Source organism: Littorina saxatilis, linkage group LG14 (assembly GCF_037325665.1).
Source record: "Littorina saxatilis isolate snail1 linkage group LG14, US_GU_Lsax_2.0, whole genome shotgun sequence".
Classification (NCBI taxonomy): Eukaryota; Metazoa; Mollusca; class Gastropoda; order Littorinimorpha; family Littorinidae; genus Littorina; species Littorina saxatilis.
Genome location: NC_090258.1, coordinates 11,824,287 through 11,834,286, shown reverse-complemented (window position 1 = coordinate 11,834,286; position 10,000 = coordinate 11,824,287). Strand labels below are relative to the sequence as shown.

General features: G+C 45.2%; 1 protein-coding gene across 1 annotated transcript in view; it reads left to right on the top strand.

Annotated features, from left to right (window-relative positions):
• Nucleotides 1-3,695: 3,695 nt before the first annotated feature.
• The window catches only part of LOC138947123 (zinc finger protein GLI2-like), a gene marked incomplete at its 5' end in the record, with an annotated part of 217,820 nt that continues 211,515 nt past the window's right edge, over nucleotides 3,696-10,000 (top strand). Inside the window, 5 exon segments of the mRNA XM_070318569.1 lie at nucleotides 3,696-4,013; nucleotides 5,473-5,596; nucleotides 6,357-6,532; nucleotides 7,229-7,435; nucleotides 8,216-8,425. Coding sequence (XP_070174670.1) covers nucleotides 3,696-4,013; nucleotides 5,473-5,596; nucleotides 6,357-6,532; nucleotides 7,229-7,435; nucleotides 8,216-8,425 — 1,035 coding nt within the window.

Genomic DNA, 10,000 nt, shown 5'->3' with positions numbered 1-10,000 from the left:
TAATATCATAATCCGCCCCCACGATTCACTTAAAAAGCTGTCCTCTTCTGTGTCAGCAACTTTAGTGGGAAAGAGAGAGAGGAAGAGAGAGTGAGAGAGACAGAAAGACAGACAGACAGAGACTGAGACAGAGAAAAGGTGGGAGGGAGGGCGAGAGAGGGCGAGGGGAGAGAGGGGGGAGGGGGGAGAGAATGAAAGAGAGAAAATAGAGAGAGACGGAGACAGCGAGAAGAATGACATCATCCTATCATCAACGTCAAGATCCCACGAACAAAGAAAACCTAATCCACCCCCACCCTGTTTCATCCACCCCTTTCTGTACCGTGCCAGCGCCAGGCATCCACCCTTAATTCATCACATCTCTACACAGTTAGTTAGACGCGCGCTCACCTGTTCAGGTAAAAAAAACGTGTTGTGAGGAGAAAATCACTGTCTGGCCAAGCTACCTCTCACGTAGTGGTGTTGGAGTCTTTGGTGTGGGGTGTGAAAATCCTAGGGCGCTATTGCTGGCATCCTGATTAAATGCACACACAAAAATATGATATTGTTTTTTGGCTGAGAAATACTTTACCTTGTTTGTTTGATAGTTTAATTATTTGTCGGTTTTGTTCTTTCACATTGACATGTTCGTTTAGTCCATGCAACAAATTCTGTTCTTTGTTACAAATCACACATGCACGCACACCTACACACACAAACACGCGTCTGAACGCACAAACATACATACACACGCCACGCAAGCATTACGCACGCACACACACACACACACACACACACACACACACACACGTGCGCGCGCGCGCGCGCACACTAACACACACATATATATACATACACACACACACAGTGACACACACACATACACAAGAACTTACAAAGAGAGTGAGATGAGCGTGCATGTAAGTGTGGGTGTATGTGTGTGTGTACGTGCGTGCGTGTGTGTGTGTGTGGGTGTATGTGTGTGTGTACGTGCGTGCGTGTGTGTGTGTGTGTGTGTGTGTGTGTGTGTGTTTTGCATACTATGGGGTACACTTCGCTTCCCCACCAGTACAACCTTTCACCCTGATCCTCCACATACCCGACCCCCCCCCCCCCCCCCCCCCAAAGAAATACACACAAATGTAATGAAGACGAACAGTCCCCGCGTGCCAATGATTAAACCTCACGAAAAAAGGATTTTCACAGCGTACAATGTACATTTCATTGCAGGTACAAAGTTCTTTTTGTATTGGTATATAATTATCAAAGGCGGTTCGTTTTTGGATAGTTCGCGTTTCAGACTGTACTTTGTAGTTAATGTCTACCAGGTAAAGCACCTTGATGGAAGGGATGGGGAGTGTTTCGGAAATGACCCGGAGAGTGTCTCAGCGGGTATCGGGGTTAATGGGTGTGAGAATGGCTGACTAATCCGGGTGGATTCCACCCGCTTCTCTTTCCCCTCAGGGTGCTTAGGCTTTCTCTGCTTGGTGACTAGGACAACTGTAGAGGAATCTTGTCTAGAAAAACGTTGTTGTTTTTGTGTTAAGTGTGTCTGTTTGTTTGTCTGTCTGGGCGGGGATGTAGCTCAGTCGGTAGCGCGCTGGATTTGTATCCAGTTGGCCGCTGTCAGCGTGAGTTCGTCCCCACGTTCGGCGAGAGATTTATTTCTCAGAGTCAACTTTGTGTGCAGACTCTCCTCGGTGTCCGAACACCCCCGTGTGTACACGCAAGCACAAGACCAAGTGCGCACGAAAAAGATCCTGTAATCCATGTCAGAGTTCGGTGGATTATAGAAACACGAAAATACCCAGCATGCTTCCTCCGAAAACGGCGTATGGCTGCCTAAATGGCGGGGTAAAAAAACGGTCATACACGTAAAATTCCACTCGTGCAAAAAACACGAGTGTACGGGGGAGTTTCAGCCCACGAACGCAGAAGAAGAAGAAGAAGTTTGTCTGTCTGTCTGTCTGTCTGTCTGTTTGTCTGGGCATTTGTCTGCTTGTGTATGTCTGTCTGTCTGTCTGTCTGTCTGTCTGTCTGTCTGTCTGTCTGTTTGTCTGGGCATTTGTCTGCTTGTGTATGTCTGTCTGTCTGTCTGTCTGTCTGTCTGTCTGTTTGTCTGTATGTATGTATGTCTACGTTTATTTCGTTTTTGTAATGCGGATACTCGCTGAAGACTTTTTCCGGACAGTTTTTTTCACAAGCAGAGAAAAAGCACACATGCCGCACTTTTTATTTATTAGACAAATACCCTTTTCAATCTCACGATCCTTGTCTTGTCCACACCATATTCTTTGTTTGATTTTATGTTTGCTTGTTTGATTTTGTTTGTTTGTTTGTTTGGTATCCATACCTACCACTCTCCTCCTCCTCGTCCTCCTCGTCCTCCTCCTCCTCCTCCTCCTCCTCCTCCTCCTCCTCCTCCTCCTCCTGCCCCTTCTCCTCCACAGTGGCAGCACATTCAATAATCCCCCATCGTACTGACCATGGCTTTCCCCCTAAATATACTTACGTGTCCATCTCGGTCGGCTCCCAGTGTTAACTCGCAAGGTGCTTCTGATCATTGTGTTTGCTGGACTCTTGAGAGAATCTGCCTTCTGCATTCAGGGGTTTGATTGTGTATACAGTACGCACTTCTGTGTTTGATGAGTTTCTGGACCAATCTTGCCAAATGTTCGTTAATTAGTGAGAGAAAATATTTGGATGTTTGTTTGGTTGTTTGGTTGGTTGGTTGGTTGGTTGTTTGGTGTTGTCGTGTTGTTGTTTTTGTGTCAGTGTTTAGTTTTGTTTTAACGGTTGTGTTTATGTATATCTGAGGTAGCAGTGTTTGTGGGCAAGAAAAAACGTGTGTTTTTCAGTTCATATCATCATATCCTGTGTCGTTATTACACCCCCGGTATAGGGGTGTGTATAGGATTCGGTCGATGTGTTTGTTTGTTTGTGTGTTTGTGTTCGCATATAGATATCAAGAATGAACGGACCAATCGTCACCAAACTTGGTGAACAGGTTCTATACATTCCTGAGACGGTCCTTACAAAAATTGGGACCAGTCAAACACACGGTTAGGGAGTTATTGGTGGATTAATATTCTACAAGGACTTATAGAGGGACATATTAATGGTCAAAGGGAAATAACCTTCTCAGTTGGTGGCAGTGAGAATGGTAAGGACGGGGGTGTTTTTCCTACCTCGGAAGAATTTCTTGTTGTTGTTGTTGCCGTTGTCATTTTCCAGTTACGTCTGAGTTGCTTTATGTGTTTTATTTCCCTGCTCCTCTTCTACGCTTCAAAGTGCTTCTGATCATCTAACGAGAATTCTCTCACGCAACTCGTAGTTAAATTCCCTTTTGATGTTTGTTTGTCGGTCTGTCGTTCTGCCTGTCTGTGTCTGTGTGTTAATCTGTGTCTGTGTTTTTTGTGTCAAAGAGTCAATTCTTTTTTCTGGCTTTTTTTTTTTTTCGTGTATGAAAATCCGGACATGAAATGTAGACTATATACCCCTCTCTTTCTTGCTTCTTGTTCATTTGAAATTTCAATGCTTGTTATTCTCTCAGGTGCCAGGAGATTGGTTCCGTACAACTCTCGCTTACTCCATTACACATGTCGTATGCATTTAGAGCGATTACGTCTCTTTGGTTATCAGATCTTTCATCTTAATTACCAAACTTTCTGCAAAATCGACAGCCAGCTAATGTTCCCTATGTTCTGTTGTTACAGACGCAGCCCAGAAGCTCCGTCGCGGGCACTCAGTCAGTCGACCCCCCAGTAGCCACATCACGCGAGTGGATGAAGAGTCCAGTGCTTCGGACAGCGGGCGGTCAGCGGGCTCTCGTCTCTTGCGTCCGGGGGGTCCCGGGAAGGTCTTCGAGGGGTCCCACCCTACTGTGGAGACTGTGGACAGGGGTGTGGGTCCGACACCGCTTCCAGCGCCGCCTGGTGCCGCAGGGGGGGAGCACCCGCACTACCCTCACGTGCCCAACTTTCTGTTGAATCCCTTTCTGGACCCTCGCAATGGCCTCCTGGAGTCGCCTTATGGTGAGTGTAATGTGTTTTTGTGTATACGTTGTTGTTGTTTTTATTGTGTACGAGTTTGGTTGGTTGGTTGGTTAATACTTTTTTTATGTTTATGTTATTTTTTTTTATTGTGTGCCAGTTTGTTTGGTTGGTTGGTTGGTTGGTTGTTTGGGGCAGCTCACTTTTCCCAGGGAGAATTAGTATCGTGAATTTTCTGTGGGACGTTTCGCCGGACAAGATTTGTTACTTTTTAAGGAGATCAAGATGTGTTATTTTTAAAGGAGATCAAGATGTGTTACTTTTTAAAGGAGATCAAGATTTGTGAACAATTTGAAGTAAGAAGTGTGAAAGGAAGAAATGTTCAGTACCTTCCCTTCGTTGAACTGAATGTAAATAGTTTCAAACACGGAGACCACCATGTACTGTACACTGAGGAAAGAAACAAAATGGAATCGGTTCTGATTAGCCAAATTGGCCAAAGGGACATGAAAAACCAACAACCCATGAAAAACCAACAACCCATGAAAACCAACAACCCATGAAAACCAACAACCCATGAAAAACCAACAACCCATGAAAACCAACAACCCATGAAAACCAACAACCCATGAAAACCAACAACCCATGAAAAACCAACAACCCATGAAAAACCAACAACCCATGAAAACCAACAACCCATGAAAAACCAACAACCCATGAAAAACCAACAACCCATGAAAAAACCCATGAAAACCAACAACCCATGAAAAACCAACAACCCATGAAAACCAACAACCCATGAAAACCAACAACCCATGAAAACCAACAACCCATGAAAAACCAACAACCCATGAAAAACCAACAACCCATGAAAACCAACAACCCATGAAAAACCAACAACCCATGAAAAACAACAACCCATGAAAACCAACAACCCATGAAAAACCAACAACCCATGAAAAACCAACAACCCATGAAAAACCAACAACCCATGAAAAACCAACAACCCATGAAAACCAACAACCCATGAAAAACCAACAACCCATGAAAACCAACAACCAACTATTCAACCCGAATTTCCATGAGGGTAACCTCACAAGACTAAATGACGTTATTTTACCTAACATTACGTGGTTTTTTTTTTTTTTGGTTTGCTTATTCTTTGTTTTGGGGGTAGATTGGTTGTTAGTGAGTAGTCAGGTACCCTTAAATGTTTGGGTTGGTCTTTGATGTAACTATATTTTTTAAAAAAAAAAGGACTTTAAAAAACGGCTATACATGTAAAAGTCTGCTCCTGTCTACGCGTGAACGAGGGAGTCGCAGCCCACGTACACCAAAGAAGAAGAAAAAATATAGTATTGTGTGAATATGTCTTGTACTTTTATCATTGTCTTCTTAAATTTAATCATTATTTTATGCTTCTTTCTCTCCATCTTTTGACAAGATGTGTGCACATAACACCACAGCCTGCAAGAATTATACGATGTATTTGCGTTTTTAGGTCTGGGATACCCGTATGCACACCCATACCCGACTTACATAAACCAGCCCCTTCCCCTCAACTCCAGCACTCTGGAGGGGAGGTACCACTGGCCTCCCCCCGCCTTCACTCAACCCCTACCAGCGTGAGTATGGTTTCTCTAATGATGGTCAGATTGGAGGACGGAGGTTACGTTCACAAATATATCGACCCAGCGGTCTTAGACAAACACTAATTACATAAAATGTATCGTGAAAAAAATGTTCAGCCGCTTGCAGGGAAGACACAAGCGAATGAGGCAATGATTAATCATGTAATTAGTGTTTCTCTGTGCACTTAAAAGACCGCTGGGTCCATATATTTGTGAACGTACCGTTTTGTTTTGTCAATAATTTAACGTTCCAACAACTTACCTTTCTTGTTTGTTTTATTCTGAATTTTGGAACGGTGGCAGTCCATTTGTTTTTGGAGGTATCTGGTGGTGGGTTTTGCTTCATTCTCTAGTCTGTTTGTCCCTTTCTTTACTCTTTTGTTTTTTATTGCGTTATCCCATTCCTGGGAAATTCAGGAGAGTCTCTGAAGATTTTCATTTTTGAAAGAGAAAATAAAGACATTGGGCTATTGGTGTAATAATTGTATGTGTGGTCCTGTGTCTGCTTTGGGTGTTTTGTTTTTTTTTGTTTTTTTGTGTTGGGGGGAGTCTGTGTGTTTGCTCTGTGATTTATGTCTGTTTGATTGGAATATTGTCGGGAAGACAATAACGTATAACTGCAATACGTACAAATTGATGTGCTTTCTTATCCACTCCCTCTTCCCTCTCTCTAACCCATTTCCTTCAATCTTAATTGATTGTTTCAAATACAGTGGACTTGGTTAATGCCATCTGTCTTATTTCTTCAATACAGTGGACTTACGCCAAGTCCAGTCCCATCCGACATCAGTATGTTGAGCATGCGCAGTCCCGGTATGCCGGGGGAACCCGTCACTCAGCTGGCCTCTCGCATCCAATGGGAGCAGCTACAGCAGGCCTACTACCACGGACATGGCCCTGGGCGGAGATTCAGCCCTGCTAGTCTCTCTGGTAAGTTGTACGTTTCTTGAAGCAAGAGGTGGAGGGGAGAGAGAGAGAGAGAGATAGTGAGAGTGGTGAGGGGAACAGAGAGAGGGGGAGAAACAGAGAGAGGGAGAGAGAGGGGAGAGAGTGAGAGAGAGATAGAGATGGGGAAAAAGAAATAGGGGGGAGGGAAAGAGAGAGAGTGGGTTCTGTGTCTGTGTTTCTTTCTATGCAAGGTTTATTACATACAAGGGTCGACATATGGGGTACTTGTTTCCAGTGCAAGAGATCGACCTTGATCTTCCAACAAACATTAAAACTGCCGAAGTAGATCCATTTTAAAGTTATTTCTTGGTAAAGGTTCATGTTCTTATTAGCTCTTCCAATTGTCATAACAATGAAACCAAGCAAAGTTAACTACCAAGGAGGCAGTTCAGCTGATTGACAGTGGCCAATTCATCTTGGACTGCAGTACAGACCTATTCATTCAAAGCTGGAGCTACATGCATGTACAAAGATTTACCAGTAGACTGTGAAAATAGGTCACTGTGCTGCCTACAACATTGTATCGTGCTCAAGGACGTGCCCTTTTCCTCAGAGAATTACCTGTACACGTCCCAATATCGGCCAGTTGGTCCTAATAATTATGATGCTTAACTCGAACAGTCAGTCAGACACACCCATCCAGGGTGTCCTTCCGGCTAAAACAACCTCCCCTTTCAGGTTTACCTTTAGGTCCAGGATCTCTAGCAGGAGAACTTGCCCATGCTCTCAGCGGTCATCATCGAGGGGGAACAGCCAGTGGCTATCTCTCAGGATCCGATCTCCGTGGCTATCTCTCTGGATCAGAGATGCGCGGCTATGCCTCCGGATCTGACATGCCCCCTACTCCCGGCAGTGGCAGTATTACTTTACCTGGGTCCTTGGAAGGTAAGTACAGAATGTTTTCTTGGTATTTTTTGGTGTAGGTTAGATTTTTGTTTTCCGGAAAAACTTTAAGGCACGTAATATAAGCATTCGCTTGAGTTCGTGTCACTATTATTTCTCGTTTTATTACTGTACCATGTTCAAATTGAATAAAACTTTGTTTAAAGCAAAAACTTTGGTCTGCAACTCTTTGCAGAAATAGTGTATTTTGTATTGAAGGGCAATGGCATGCCGTGTCAAAATAAGATACGCCATGCAGAAAGATATTGGTTTTGCTACCAATGTTTTATGTGAACAAGTTAAACATCGGCTGAGTCGAAGTTTAGGTTGAAAACAAAAATGCACAAAGGGAAACCTCTCCACAGTGACTTTTGACAAAAGCAGTATAGCAGAATAGAGCCATTCCTTGCTTGTGATTTCCTGGTCAACTTTATATTAATGACTCACATATACAGCAAGGGTTACATACATGGTACACACAGCCATGTCTCATTTCAGTTGATTCCGACTTTAGCCATATTCAGAAAATTCTCTTGTATTCAAACGAACCAGAGTAGAGAATGCCCAGCCAACATATTGGAACTGTTGGTTCTTCCTACAACACTGGAGAAATGAACGTTTTGTTTTGTTTTGTTTTGTCAATAATTAAACGTTCCTAGAACATATCTTTCTTGCTTTTTTATTCTGAATTTTGGAACGTTGGCAGTCGATTTGTTTTTGGATTACAGGAGAAGTGATTTGAAAGTCATAATCACTCATTGGCGTCTTTCCTCTCATTTGCAGGATCCCGACTTACAAGCCCTCGTCCAAGCATCATTGGAGGAGGGAGGAGTCGAAAGCGAGCCCTCTCTCACTCACCGATCTCAGATTACCTTGACATTCAGAGTCTCACGAGAAGTTCAGAGGGCTCCCTACAACTTACGTCCTTTTTAGGACAACACAATTCTCGGAGTTCCAGTGCGGCAAGTGGCTCTTACGGACATTTATCTGCAGGTGAGCAGACGATTGGATGATTGGTCCTTCATGTTTATATTTCTGATTCAGATTGTTAGTTAGATTTATTGTTTGTTGCAAGATTGATTTCCTGCAACACCTCCTCTTCCAATTTGTCGTCTTTCTTTCTGTACTCTCTTCCTTTCCTTTGTCCTTCTGTTCCTCCTGTTTATTTTTAACTAATTGTTTGTCCATCTTCCCTTTCTGATACTCTTCTCCCTCTTCTCTCTTAAAATTCTGTTCTTCGCCCTCCTTGTAATTTTCTGCTTTCTCTCATTCTCCCTCTCTCCCCCTCTCTCTCCCCCTCTCTCTCCCCCTCTTTCTCTCTCTCTCTCGCCCGCCCTCTTTCTCTCTCGCCCGCCCTCTTTCTCTCCTCCCTCAATCCCTAAACGATCCCTATCTCTCATATGAGACATCTCCCCCCCCTCTCTCCATCCCCCCTCTCTCTCCATCTCTCTCTCTTTCTCCCTCTATGTCTCTGTCTCTCTCTCTCCTCCCCCTTGTCTCATCTCTCCCGCTCTCCCTCCCTCAATCCCTAAACCTTCCCTATCTCTCATCTCCCCCCCCCCCCTCTCACCATCCCCCCTCTCTCTCCATCTCTCTCTCTTTCTCCCTCTATGTCTCTGTCTCTCTCTCTCTCCTCCCCCTTGTCTCATCTCTCCCGCTCTCCCTCCCTCAATCCCTAAACCTTCCCTATCTCTCATCTTCCCTCCCCCCTCTCACCATCCCCCCTCTCTCTCCATCTCTCTCTCTCTCTCTCTCCCTCTATGTCTCTGTCTCTCTCTCTCCTCCCCCTTGTCTCATCTCTCCCGCTCTCCCTCCCTCAATCCCTAAACCTTCCCTATCTCTCATCTTCCCCCCCTCTCTCTCCATCCCCCCTCTCTCTCCATCTCTCTCTCTCTCCCCCTCTATGTCTCTGTCTCTCTCTCTCCTCCCCCTTGTCTCATCTCTCCCGCTCTCCCTCCCTCAATCCCTAAACCTTCCCTATCTCTCATCTTCCCCCCCCTCTCTCTCCATCCCCCCTCTCTCTCCATCTCTCTCTCTCTCTCCCTCTATGTCTCTGTCTGTCTCTCTCCTCCCCCTTGTCTCATCTCTCCCGCTCTCCCTCCCTCAATCCCTAAACCTTCCCTATCTCTCATCTTCCCCCCCCCTCTCTCTCCATCCCCCTCTCTCTCCATCTCTCTCTCTCTCCCCCTCTATGTCTCTGTCTCTCTCTCTCCTCCCCCTTGTCTCATCTCTCCCGCTCTCCCTCCCTCAATCCCTAAACCTTCCCTATCTCTCATCCCCCCCCCCTCTCACCATCCCCCCTCTCTCTCCATCTCTCTCTCTCTCCCCCTCTATGTCTCTGTCTCTCTCTCTCCTCCCCCTTGTCTCATCTCTCCCGCTCTCCCTCCCTCAATCCCTAAACCTTCCCTATCTCTCATCTTCCCCCCTCTCTCCATCCCCCCTCTCTCTCCATCTCTCTCTCTCTCCCCCTCTATGTCTCTGTCTCTCTCTCTCCTCCCCCTTGTCTCATCTCTCCCGCTCTCCCTCCCTCAATCCCTAAACCTTCCCTACCTCTCATCTCCCCCCCCC